The sequence below is a fragment of the Pristiophorus japonicus genome, chromosome 17 (genome assembly GCF_044704955.1).
Source record: "Pristiophorus japonicus isolate sPriJap1 chromosome 17, sPriJap1.hap1, whole genome shotgun sequence".
Classification (NCBI taxonomy): domain Eukaryota; kingdom Metazoa; phylum Chordata; class Chondrichthyes; family Pristiophoridae; genus Pristiophorus; species Pristiophorus japonicus.
In genome coordinates this window covers 52,910,835-52,924,583 of record NC_091993.1, presented here as the reverse complement: position 1 = coordinate 52,924,583, position 13,749 = coordinate 52,910,835, and the positions used below count along the sequence as shown (strand labels likewise).

Genomic DNA, 13,749 nt, shown 5'->3' with positions numbered 1-13,749 from the left:
GTTACAGGAAGCCAATGTATCTGGCAAACTTCAACCGGTTGCATACGTGTCTAGAAGTCTGTCGAAGGCTGAAAGAGCCGACAGTATGGTTGAGAAAGAGACGTTACCATGTGTATATGGGGTTAAGAAAATGCACCAATACCTATTTGGACTTCAGTTTGAGCTTGAAACTGACCATAAACCATTCATTTTGCTGTTTTCAGAAAGCAAAGGTATAAACACCAATGCTTCATCCCACATCCAAAGATGGGCACTAACATTGTCCGCCTATGACTCTGTTATCCGCCACAGACCAGGCACGGAGAACTGTACTGATGCCCTCAGTCGGGGTGGAAATGGCGCAGCCCGCAGACTTGCTTCTGGTCATGGATGCTTTTGAGAGTGAGGGGTCACCCGTCACTGCTCGCCAGATCAGGACCTGGACCAGCCAGGATCCTGTGCTATCACTTGTAAAAAGTTGCGTCCTCAATGGGAGCTGGTCGGCCGTTCTCGGGGAAATGCAAGAGAAATTAAACCGCTTCACCGACGCAAAGATGAAATGTCCATCCAGTCGGATTGTCTCTTATGGGGTAATCGCGTGGTTTTGCCAAAAAAAGGCAGGGAAACGTTTATACGTGACCGACACAATACACACCCAGGCATAGTCATGATGAAGGCTATAGCCAGGTCACATGTTTGGTGGCCCGACATTGACTCGGACTTGGAGTCATGCGTACATCAGTGCAACACGTGCTCACAATTGAGCAATGCACAAAGGGAGGCTCCATTGAGTCTATGGACATGGCCCTCCAAACCGTGGTCCAGGATCCACATAGATTTTGCCGGCCCCTTTCTCGGAAAGATGTTTTTAGTTGTAGTGGACGCTTACTCCAAATGGATTGAATGTATAATCATGTCATCCAGCACATCCCCTGCCACCATTGAAAGCCTCCGGGCTATGTTCGCCACCCATGGTTTGCCCGACATCCTTGTCAGTGACAATGAACCATGCTTCACCAGCTCTGAATTCAACAAGTTTATGACCCTCAATGGTATCAAGCATGTCAGGTCTGCGCCGTTTAAGCCCGCAGCCAACAGTCAAGCGGAACGGGCAGTCCAAACTATCAAGCAGAGCTTGAAACGATTGCAGAAGGCTCCTTGCAGATCTTTGCTTATCTCGAGTTCTGCTGAGCTACCGGACACAACCCCACTCACTCACTGAGGTTCCCCCTACAGAATTGTTAATGAAGAGAGCACTCAAAACCAGGCTCTCCCTAGTCCACCCGGATCTAAATGATCATGTGGAAACCCGGCGTCACCGGCAAAACATGTACCACGATCGTACGGCTGTATCGTGTGACATTGATGTTAACGACCCTGTGTTTGTCCTGAATTACGGTCATGGTCCTAAATGGGTCGTTGGCACTGTCTTAGCCAAGGAAGGGAATAGAGTGTTTATCGTCAAACTACTGAATGGACAAACATGAAGAAAGCATTTGGATCAGACCAAACTGCGGTTCACCGACAACCAGGAACAATCTGAAGAGGATATCACCATCATCGATCCACCAACACACACCCAACCAGCAATCGACCTCGCTGTCAATCAAGTGGATGAAGCCACCATTCCCAACAGTCCTGTCAGACCAGCCATGCAGCAGTGCAGCAATGGTCCGACCAACTCAGCCATACCAGAGTTTGAACTTAGACGATCAACCAGGGAGCGTAGGGCCCCGGATCGTCTCAACTTGCAAATAAGTTGCATCAAAGACTTTGGGGGGAGTGATGTTATGTATGTAAATATTGTAACTGTGTAAGACTTGCCACCAGAGGGCACAACTGTTGGAGGCCCAAGGATCACCTGCACACTCCGTGCAAGGGGGTATAAATGGTTGTCTGCCAGGCTGCTTAGACACTCTGGGGTTGTATTAAAGAGACTAAGGTCACATCAGTTTTCGCTCACAGTACTCAGTCTTGTGGAGTTCTTCCATACTTAACAACTTTTGTGTCTAGAAATTTACCTATCTCCCTCTTAAATATATTCAGTGACTTGGCCTCCACAGCCTTCTGTGGTAGAGAATTCCACAGGTTCCACCCTCTGAGTGAAAACATTTCTCCTCATCTCGGTCCTAAATCCCCTCTCATTCTTCTAAACTCCAGTGAATACAGGCCTAGTCGACCCAATCTCTCCTCAGACTACAGTCCTGCCATCCCAGGAATCAGTCTGGTGAACCTTCGCTGCACTCTCTCTATGGCAAGTATATCCTTTCTTAAGTAAGGAGATCAAAACTGCTCACAATACTCCAGGTGTGGTCTCACCAAGGCCCTGTATAACTGTAGTAAGGCATCCTTGCTCCTGTGCTCAAGTCCTCTTGCAATGAAGGCCAACAGACCATTTGCCTTCCTAACTGCTTGCTGCACCGGCATGTTTGCTTTCAATGACTGGTGTACAAGGACACCCAGGTCCCTCTGTACATCGACACTTCCCAAGCCATCACCATTTAAATAATACTTTGTCTTTATGTTTTTCCTACCAGAGTGGATAACTTCACATTTATCCACATTATACTGCATCTGCCATGTGTTTGCTCACTCACTCAACCTATCTAAATCACCTTGCAGCGTCTTTACATCCTCCTCACAACTCACAATCTCATCCAGTTTTGTGTTGTCAGCAAACTTGGAAATATTACATTTTGTTCCCTCATCCAAATCATTTATATATATATATATATATTGTGAATAGCTGGGGCCCCAGCACTGGTCCCTGTGGTACCCCACTAGTCACGACCCGCCACCCCGAAAAAGACCCGTTTATTCCTACTCTCTGTTTCCTGTCAGTTAACCAATTTTCAATCCATGCCAGTACATTACCCCCAATCCTATGTGCTTTAATTTTGCACACTAACCTCTTATATGGGACTTTATCAAAGGCCTTCTGAAAATCCAAATACACTACATCCACTGGTTCTCCCTTATCTATTCTATCAGTTACATCCTCAAAAAACTCCAGTAGTTTTGTCAAACATGATTTTCCTCTCATAAATCCATGTTGACTGTGTTTAATTCCGTTGATATTTTCTAAGTGTCCCGTTATCACATCCTTTATAACAGACTCCAGCATTTTCCCTACTACTGATGTCAGGCTAACCGCTCTGTAGTTCCCCGTTTTCTCTCTCCCTCTGTTTTTAAATAGTGGGGTTACATTTGCCACCCTCCAATCTGCAGGAACTGTTCCATAATCTATAGAATTTTGGAAGATGACAACCGATGCATCCATTATTTCCATGGTTACCTCTGTTAGTATTCTGGGATGCAGATCATCAGGCCATGGGGATTTATCTGCCTTCAGTCCCATTAGTTTCTCCAGCACTATTTTCTTACTAATAACCATTTCCTTTAATTCCTCTTGCTCACTAGACCCTTGGTTCCCTAGCATTTCTGGGACGTTATTTGTATCCTCTTCCGTGAAGACAGAACCGAAGTATTTATTTAATTGTTCTCCATTTCCTTGTTCCCCATTACAAATTCTCCAGTTTTTGTCTGTAAGGACCTACATTTGTCTTCACTAATCTTTTTCTTTTTACATACTTGTAGAAACTTTTGCAGTTGTTTTTTATGTTCCTTGCAAGTTTACTCTCATTATTTTTCCCCTCTTAATCAATCTCTTGGTCCTTTTTTGCTGAATTCTAAACTGCTCCCAATCCTCAGGCTTGCTACTTTTTCTGGCAACTTTGTATAACTCCTCTTTGGATCTAATAACTTTCATTTCTTTTGTTAGCCATGGTTGGGCCACTTTTCCTTTTGTGTTTTTACGTCAGAAAGGAATGTATAACTGTTGCAATTCATACATTCATTCCTTAAATATTAGCCATTGCCTATCCACCATCATGTCTTTTAATGAACCTGCCCAGTCTATCATAGCCAATCTAGGACAGCCTGTTCCTTAGTAGGCTCCTCAACATACTGGTCTAAAAAACCATCTCGTACACACTCCAGGAATTCATCTGCCACAGTATTATTACTAATCTGGTTTGGCCAGTCTATATGTAGATTAAAGTCACCTACGATTACTGTAGTACCCTTGCTATATGCATCTCTAATTTCCTGTTTGATGCCGTCCTCTACTCTACCACTACTGTTTGGAGGCCTATAGACAACTCCCACCAGTGTTTTCTGCCCCTTGGTGCTCCTTAGCTCCACCCAGACTAATTCTACATTTGATTTTCTGAGCCAATATCTTTTCTCGCTGTTGCTCTGATTTCATCCTTTACTAACAACGTCACACCAACCCCTCTTCCTTTGTGTCTGTCCTTCCTAAATATCGAATATCCTTGGATATTCAGTTCCCAACCCTGGTCACCCTGCAACCACGTCTCCGTAATTGCAACTATATCGTATCTGTTTACATCTATTTGCGCTGTTAATTCGTCTACCTTACTTCGTGCTTTGTATATTCAGATACAATGCTTTTAAATTTGTCTTTTTAACATTATTAGACATCTTAACATTATTTTGTACTATAGCCCTATTTGTCTTATCGCTATTTTTTTCTTACCTGGACCCTATTTGTTAGTGCACTCTTTTGTTTGTATGCTCTGTCCCTTCCTGACATAATCTGGTGATCCTGACCATAATCACTTTCCTGCATTGCTTCCTTTTCTTTTCTCTTTAGCATTCTCACCGTTAACAAGCTCCCTGATGGAATGGAGTTAATCTCCAGGACAACTGGAAATTGCTCAACCTCCGTCACCTCCAATCCAGATCCAAGGTTGCTGCAATCTGTCACTGAATTACAATATACAGATGGCACATGTGTTTGTGTACACTCGGAGGCCGAACTCCAAACCATCGTGGATATGTTCAAAGAAGTGTACGAGAAACTTACATCAGTAAGACAAAGGTTCTCGACTAACCTGCCCCTGCCACACAGTACTGCTCCCCGATTATCAAGCTCCATAACAAGACCTTGGACAATGTAGACCACTTTCCATACCTTGGGAGCCTACTGTCAACAAGGACAATCGTCGATGATGAAATCCAACACTGCCTTCAGTGTGCCAGTGCAGCCTTCGGCCGCCTGAGGAAGAGAGTGTTTGAAAACCAAGATCTCAAATCCAGCACCAAGCTCATGGTCTACACAGCAGTAATGATACCCGCCCTCCTGTATGGCTCTGAGACATGGACTATGTACAGCAGACATCTCAAAGCACTGGAGAAGTACCACCAACGCTGTCTCCGCAAAATCCTGCAAATTCATTGGCAGGGTAGACGCACCAATGTCAGCGTTCTCTCTCAGGCCAACATCCCCAGCATCAAGGCATTGACCGGCCTCGATCAGCTCCGATGGACGGACCACATTGTCCGCATGCCCTAGAGTCCCGAAACAAACGCTGTACTCCGAGCTACATCATGGCAAGCGAACCCCAGGAGGGCAGAGAAAACGCTTCAAGGACACCCTCAAAGCCTCCTTGAAAAAATGTAACCTCCCCACCAACTCTTGGGAATCCCTGGCCCAAGACCGCTCAAAGTAGAGGAGAAGGATCCGAGAAGGCGCCGAACACTTCGAGTCTCTTCGCCGGGAGCACGTGGAGACCGAGCATATACGGCGGAAGGAGCGTACGGCAACCCAAGCACCCCACCCACCCGTCCCTCCAACCACCACCTGCTCCACCTGTGACAGAGACTGTAGATCTCACATTGGGCTCTTCAGTCACCTTAGAACTCATATTAATGTGACAGCAAGTCATCCTCGACTCCGGGGGATTGCCTAAAAAGATTACTTCCAATCCCAGGAGCCCTAATTTTGTTTAATAACCTCTTGTGTAGCACCATATCAAATGCCTTCTGAAAATTCAAATATACCACATCCACTGGTTCCCCCTCATCTATTCTGCTAGTTACAATCTAAAAAAAACTCGCAGATTTGTCAAATACGATTTCCCTTTTTCATAAATCCATGTTGACTCTGCCCAATCCTGTTATTATTTTCTAAGTGCCCTGTTACCACATCATTAATAATAGATTCTAGCACTTTCCCTACGACTGATGTTAGGTTAACTGGTCTGTAATTCCCCGTTTTCTCTCTCCCTCCTTAGTGGGGTTACATTAGCTACCTTCCAATCTGCGGGAACCGTTCTAGAATCTATAGAATTTTGGAAGATGACAACCAATGCATTCACTCTCTCTATAGCCACCTCTTTCAAAACCCGAGGGTGTAGACCATCAGGTCGAGGGGATTTATCATCTTTCAGTCCCATTCACTTCTCCAGTACTATTTTTTACGAATACTAATTTCTTTCAGTTCCTCATTCTCAGTAGACCCTTGGTTCTCCACTATTTCAGGAAGGTTTTTTGAATCGTCTTCTGTTATATGAAGGATATAGAAGCTCTAAAGAAGATGCAAAAAAGATTGACTGGAATGATACCAGAATTGAGAGGTTATACCCATCAGGAAAGATTGAACAGGCTAAACAAAAGAGAAGGCTGACCCGATTATGAAAGAGTTCGATAGGGTAGATACAGAGAATGTTTCCATTTGTGGACAAGACAGAACTAGGGCCGTAAATATACGATAGTCACCAATAAATCCAATAGGGAATTCAAGAGAAACCCCTTTACCCAGAGAGTGGTTACTCCTGACCACACGAAGTGGTTGAGGCAAATAGTATCGCTGGGAAGCTCGATAAGCACAGGCAGGAGAACAGAAGGATGTGCTGATAAGAGTTAGATGAAGAGGGCTGGGAGGAGTTACGTGTGGAGCAGCGAGAACCTGTGGGGCCGAACGGCCTGTTTCTGTGTTGTAAATACTCTGTAATCAACAATCCTTTTATAGAGAGTGTCGCACCATTGCGACCTACCTGTGTGGAACTGGAACCTCTGAAATGGCTCAGTGTTGGTCTTTTCTCTTCCATCCACGATGGGGTGACTCGGGACTCCAACTGGTCGCACTGGAGGCTGACCGGGTGAGACGTTGCTCTGGGATACAGCATGAGATGATGGGATCATTGGGGTCAGCTCTTGGAGACCTAAAAAAGGCAAGTCCAAGAGACTGCTCGTGTCAGAGAATGGAACAGCTTTACAAATACATTTTATGAAGCAAATGAGTCTTGGCTCCAAGATATCTCCTCTGCTATGACTGGTGATTATATTGAAATGTTAACCTCAACCCAATGAATGATCAGTCATTTCAAACTGTTAGCACAGCAAGGCTTAATACATGCAGCAGTACCAAACCAAGGCTTGTATGTTCCAGCTCAAAGAAGTCAAGGCAAGAAACATGTTAAATTGCCAGAGAAAACAATTGAAACAGACAGTATAAATGGTCGCTGTCGAACACCATCGTGGGAGCACCACCTCCACCAAGATTGCAGTGGTTCAAGGAGAAAGCCCACTGTCATCTTCCCAGGGTAACGAGGGATGGACAATAAACGAAGTCTTGCCAAAGCTGTCCACGTTGCAAGAACAAAAACTTTTTTAAACATATTCTTAACTGGTGAAGTTATGATGTTATTATATACTGAGTGCAGAGGGAACATTCCCCTGGTGACAAGGTGGCTGGCATGGATCGATGATAAAGAGTGTGCTTTATCAGGCTGAACAGCCTGTTATCTTCTATCTACATTTGCCAGATTTATTCCAGACACCTCAACCACTGAAAATAATTTGTTCTATCGAATCTATCCCTTTCCAGGTATCGGCCTTGGCTCAATCGGTATCAATCTGGCCTGTGAGTCAGAGGCTTGTGGCTGCTAGTCCCACTCCAGAGACTGGCACATGTAATCTAGGCTGACAGGGAGTGCTGCACTGTCGGAGGGGCAGTATTGAGGGAGCGCCGCACTGTCGGAGGGGCAGTACTGAGGGAGTGCTGCACTGACGGAGGGGCAGTATTGAGGGAGCGCCGAACTGTCGGAGGGGCAGTACTGAGGGAGTGCTGCACTGTCGGAGGGGCAGTACTGAGGGAGCGCTGCACTGTCGGAGGGGCAGTACTAAGGGAGTGCTGCTCTGTCAGAGGGGCAGTACTAAGGGAGTGCTGCCCTGTCAGAGGGGCAGTACTAAGGGGGTGCTACACTGTCAGAGGGGCAGTACTAAGGGAGTGCTGCCCTGTCGGAGGGGCAGTACTGAGGGAGCGCCGCACTGTCGGAGGGGCAGTACTGAGGGAGTGCTGCACTGTCGAAGGGGCAGTACTGAGGGAGTGCTGTACTGTCGGAGGGGCAGTACTGAGGGAGTGCTGCACGGTCGAAGGGGCAGTACTGAGGGAGTGCTGCACTGTTGGAGGGGCAGTACTGAGGGAAAACTGCACTGTCGGAGGGGCAGTACTGAGGGAGTGCTGCACTGTCAGAGGGGCAGTACTGAGGGAGTGCTGCACTGTCGGAGGGGCAGTACTGAGGGAGTGCTGCACTGTCGGAGGGGCAGTACTGAGGGAGTGCTGTACTGTCGGAGGGGCAGTACTGAGGGAGTGCTGTACTGTCGGAGGGGCAGTACTGAGGGAGTGCTGTACTGTTGGAGGGGCAGTACTGAGGGAGTGCTGCACTGTTGGAGGGGCAGTACTGAGGGAGCGCCACGCTGTCAGAGGGGCAGTACTGAGGAAGCGCTACACTGTTGGAGGGGCAGTACTGAGGGAGTGCTACACTGTCGGAGGTGCCGTCTTTCAGATGAGTCATTAAACCAAAGCTCCATTTGCCCCTGGGCACTATTTGAAGAAGAGGGGAGTTCACCCAGTGTCCTGGCCAATATTCAGCTCCTAACCACCTACGCTAAAAACAGATCGACTGGTCACTGGTCTTGTTTGCTCTTTGTGGGACCTTGCTGTATACAAAATTGGCTGCTGCGTTTGTCAACATTACAATAGTGACTACACTTTTAAAAGTACTTCAAAGGCTCGAAAGCACTTTGGGACTGAGGTGGTGACAGGTGCTCATATAAATGCAAGTCCTTTCTTTCTGCCTATCCTTCAAGATTTTACAAACCTCTATCAAACCAATGCTAGAGGGCCAGAAATTAGGGGCCATTTTGCTAGTTTCGCCAGTGGTGTAACACTGTCCATAAAAAATAAGAGTTGATTTTTTTTGAGATACGGTTTTTATGACATCACTCGGGGTCAAACCCAACGATAACGCCCTTTTTTACCAGTTTCCCCAATAAGGATATTTTTAAGACCAGTGCTAAATAATACTTTTGAAAAGTCTGCCTTACCTGGTGGAATTGGATGGAAATCAGTGATAATGGCCATCTTGGAAAACGGAGATAAAAAGTTAATGCTTTGAGAGGAAACAAAACCTATATTTTATATAGGAATGATAAATACTCTCTATTCTGTGTCTTCAGCTGGTTCATTTGCCATGCCGACAGAGGCAGCGTTATGATATAAACCCCAGGAAACCGATGGTGATAATTTCATCCTTTGTTGAACAAGAATGGGAAAGAATGATTCTCCATTACAGAACCATAGCCAGGGTTGAAGCAAAACCTCAGATTTTTCTGTCCTATGCCCGTATTTGGGCAGGATCCTATTTCTAGCCCAAGGAAGCAGTGTGTCCTGACCCGACCTGACCAGGGCGACATGCAAGGTTCTGATCCGATCCGCAACTTTGGTTTTAAATTACTTTTAATTCAAAATTCGAAGATGGGTGAAATCAGCCGCTCCTTCCAAAGTCGTTCCTGTTGCCGAGGTAGTTTATGCGTATCTAAACTTCATGGTTACGATATGTTTCTGTCACATGGTGGCCGAAATCTCTGCCAAGTTGCAATCGTGCCTCGTGTTACCCTAAATGCTTTGAGTGCTGGGCATGTGCAGAACGGGCGTTAATTTTAAGGCGAAAAAATTTAGCTCCGTCTTTAAAAACAGAGGTATTTATTGCGCCACACCAAAATTAAAAATAATTTGGCAAAACTTATTCCTTTTTTTTGGCCTAAAAACCAGAGCTATTTTACAATGTGGAAACTCTTCTGTTGTGAAATGTCTTGCATTGAATGCATTTTGTCGGTCACACTCTGGATGTTACACATATGCAAATACCTGTGTCCTCACCTGCTCCTCATTGGGTTACATTTCACATTCATAAAGTGCAGCAGGTGACACCAATCAACAAGTAGGACTATGTCAAAGCTAGCACAGTGTCCCAGGAAACACTTGCTACACAGGTACGAAAATCACCAGCCCAAACATTCAAAAAAGAATCGTTTCCACCAGCATCCCAGCGAGAAACCTCGAGTTACAAACGCTGGTTGTTGCGGCCCGTTTGGGTGGAAACAATGGCGGCCACCTCACTAGCGCCCGCTCGCCGGGTCCCACAGCGGTAACATTCCCAGCAGTGCCTACAGCCGTGGCAAGTATTTGAATTGGCCGGAGCGTGATGTGAATGGGCGCGCAATACCAAACTGACGCACACTCACCCCTTTTGGAGCTGGGCGCGCCTCTCACCGCCCTCTCCAAAGCACGCCATGTGTGTGGCGGAGAGCACGGAGAAAGCAGCGGTGAGCTCGAGCCTGTACAGCGACCAGCTGCTGGGATAACGTAACTGTGGAGAGCTCAGACTGTGTAACTGGAGTGAAAATATAGTGGGACTAACTGGATAGCTCTTTCAAAATAGGCCCAATGGGCCAAATGGCCTCCTGTGGTGCATCGTTGTGTGGTTCTGTGTCTGATTAGGTTCTGTAAAAGGACGCGATGAAACATATCCTCTTGTCTTTCTGTTTCTTTGCTTTTCCAGTGAGTCACCTTGACAACAATCTCGACTTCGTGGTGAGGGCAGAACTGTCAATGACATTGCTGGGAAGAGCAGAACTGGTTGGATCAGACCTGGGGGGGGAAAGATGGGAACTGGATGAGATTAGCGACGGAAATGCACGGACTCATTTATAGAAGCAATGTGAGAAGTGATGGCTCATGTAGCCAGCGGCAATCACAGGTTCAAAGGTCAAAGATTGATCCTCTCCAACTCTAGTGGGGGAACGGACCGAGAGGAAACCACCCGGGAACTGTGTTAAAAAGCTGCTCCTGGAGAACTGGAATCATCTGGGTCTCAAAAGTCCTCTCGAGATTTTTCGGAGATGTTCGGTGTGTTGTAACATAGAACAGCAGTTCCTGGACTTATTGGGGCTGAAATTGCCCCTCTCCTTCAGGCCCGTTACCCCTGAAAGGCAGCGGCCACATGCAGCAACTTGTGCTGGAATGGCCGCTGCGAGCCCAATTGCCCTCCCGAGTTTTCCTGGCGGTGCCCCGATCCTCGCCAGCTTTTTCCTGGTGATCCAGTGAGGCTGCGGCCTTCTGCACCGGCAGGGCGGCTTCCTTTAAAGGGGCAGGCGCACTGCCGCTGAAGCCATGTTCTGTTTTGGCGGCCGGCTGCCATTTTGCACCGACAATTATGCCCCGGGTTCGGCCGGGCTGCCAACACCCTCTTGGGTACCAGGCCGCTGACCCGGCCAAAACCATCCCTAGTCGCACAATGGGTCGAAGTTTTAAAACCACAAAGGCTCTCTCCTTTCAGTGAAGGGGAGAACCGTGGTGACACGGCGTGGTGATGACGTCATGACTCCGCCCCCCCTCCCACCACTTCCGCTCCTCAGGTGTAGTCACCGCCCCGGTTTGCCCCTCGGGTGATGTTACCGCCCCGGTTTGCCCCTCGGGTGTAGTCACCGCCCCGGTTTGCCCCTCGGGTGATGTCACCGCCCCGGTTTGCCCCTCGGGTGTAGTCACCGCCCCGGTTTGCCCCTCGGGTGATGTCACCGCCCCGGTTTGCCCCTCGGGTGTAGTCACCGCCCCGGTTTGCTCCTCAGGTGTAGTCACCGCCCCGGTTTGCCCCTCGGGTGATGTTACCGCCCCGGTTTGCTCCTCAGGTGTAGTCACCGCCCCGGTTTGCCCCTCGGGTGATGTTACCGCCCCGGTTTGCCCCTCGGGTGTAGTCACCGCCCCGGTTTGCCCCTCGGGTGATGTTACCGCCCCGGTTTGCCCCTCGGGTGTAGTCACCGCCCCGGTTTGCCCCTCGGGTGTAGTCACCGCCCCGGTTTGCTCCTCGGGTGATGTCACCGCCCCGGTTTGCCCCTCGGGTGATGTCACCGCCCCGGTTTGCTCCTCGAGTGTAGTCACCGCCCCGGTTTGCTCCTCGGGTGTAGTCACCGCCCCGGTTTGCTCCTCGGGTGATGTCACCGCCCCGGTTTGCTCCTCGGGTGATGTCACCGCCCCGGTTTGCTCCTCGGGTGTAGTCACCGCCCCGGTTTGCCCCTCGGGTGTAGTCACCGCCCCGGTTTGCTCCTCGGGTGATGTTACCGCCCCGGTTTGCCCCTCGGGTGTAGTCACCGCCCCGGTTTGCTCCTCGGGTGATGTTACCGCCCCGGTTTGCTCCTCGGTTGTAGTCACCGCCCCGGTTTGCCCCTCGGGTGTAGTCACCGCCCCGGTTTGCCCCTCGGGTGTAGTCACCGCCCCGGTTTGCTCCTCGGGTGTAGTCACCGCCCCGGTTTGCTCCTCGGGTGATGTTACCGCCCCGGTTTGCCCCTCGGGTGATGTCACCGCCCCGGTTTGCCCCTCGGGTGTAGTCACCGCCCCGGTTTGCTCCTCGGGTGATGTTACCGCCCCGGTTTGCTCCTCGGGTGTAGTCACCGCCCCGGTTTGCTCCTCGGGTGTAGTCACCGCCCCGGTTTGCCCCTCGGGTGTAGTCACCGCCCTGGTTTGCTCCTCGGGTGATGTTACCGCCCCGGTTTGCTCCTCGGGTGATGTTACCGCCCCGGTTTGCTCCTCGGGTGTAGTCACCGCCCCGGTTTGCTCCTCGGGTGATGTTACCGCCCCGGTTTGCTCCTCGGGTGATGTTACCGCCCCGGTTTGCTCCTCGGGTGTAGTCACCGCCCCGGTTTGCCCCTCGGGTGTAGTCACCGCCCCGGTTTGCCCCTCGGGTGTAGTCACCGCCCCGGTTTGCCCCTCGGGTGTAGTCACCGCCCCGGTTTGCCCCTTGGGTGATGTTACCGCCCCGGTTTGCCCCTCGGGTGTAGTCACCGCCCCGGTTTGCCCCTCGGGTGTAGTCACCGCCCCGGTTTGCCCCTCGGGTGTAGTCACCGCCCCGGTTTGCCCCTCGGGTGATGTTACCGCCCCGGTTTGCCCCTCGAGTGTAGTCACCGCCCCGGTTTGCCCCTCGGGTGTAGTCACCGCCCCGGTTTGCCCCTCGGGTGTAGTCACCGCCCCGGTTTGCCCCTCGGGTGTAGTCACCGCCCCGGTTTGCCCCTCGGATGTAGTCACCGCCCCGGTTTGCTCCTCGGGTGTAGTCACCGCCCCGGTTTGCCCCTCGGGTGATGTTACCGCCCCGGTTTGCCCCTCGGGTGATGTTACCGCCCCGGTTTGCCCCTCGGGTGATGTTACCGCCCCATTTACACCGACCTCCCGATCAAAACAAAAACAATTCGAGAAAGAGTCAACCTGAACCACAGCTGCGGTAAAAACCATCGACTCAGGGTGGGAGTGCCCCGTTTCGGGCGGGGGGCAATTTCTGCCCCATTATCTTTACAGAGCAGCTGGTAAGCAGGGCTGTATATTTTTCGGGCCCTTCTGCCGGGGCATGATACAGACGTCATTGGCTGCCAGCCTGGGGCATGTCCTCACTGACTGCTCCCTGGTAACCAGGGTTACAGTCCATTCACTCGACTGATACGGAAACTTTGTAAAACTCTCCAATATCAAACAGCTCTAACTAGATTTTCCAGCAACATTCTCGTCGCTGCTCTCTGCATATTTTATGATTCACCTTGCTCACACCATCGACATGTAGGCCTGGCACTGTGCCA

At 49.6% G+C, this 13,749-nt stretch overlaps 1 protein-coding gene across 1 annotated transcript in view; it reads right to left on the bottom strand.

Moving 5' to 3' along the window:
• The window catches only part of LOC139228181 (transcription factor ETV7-like), a 387,535-nt gene that overhangs the window by 350,484 nt on the left and 23,302 nt on the right, over positions 1-13,749 (bottom strand). Inside the window, exon 3 of the mRNA XM_070859365.1 lies at positions 6,840-7,007. Coding sequence (XP_070715466.1) covers positions 6,840-7,007 — 168 coding nt within the window. The remainder of the gene's footprint in view (positions 1-6,839; positions 7,008-13,749) is intronic.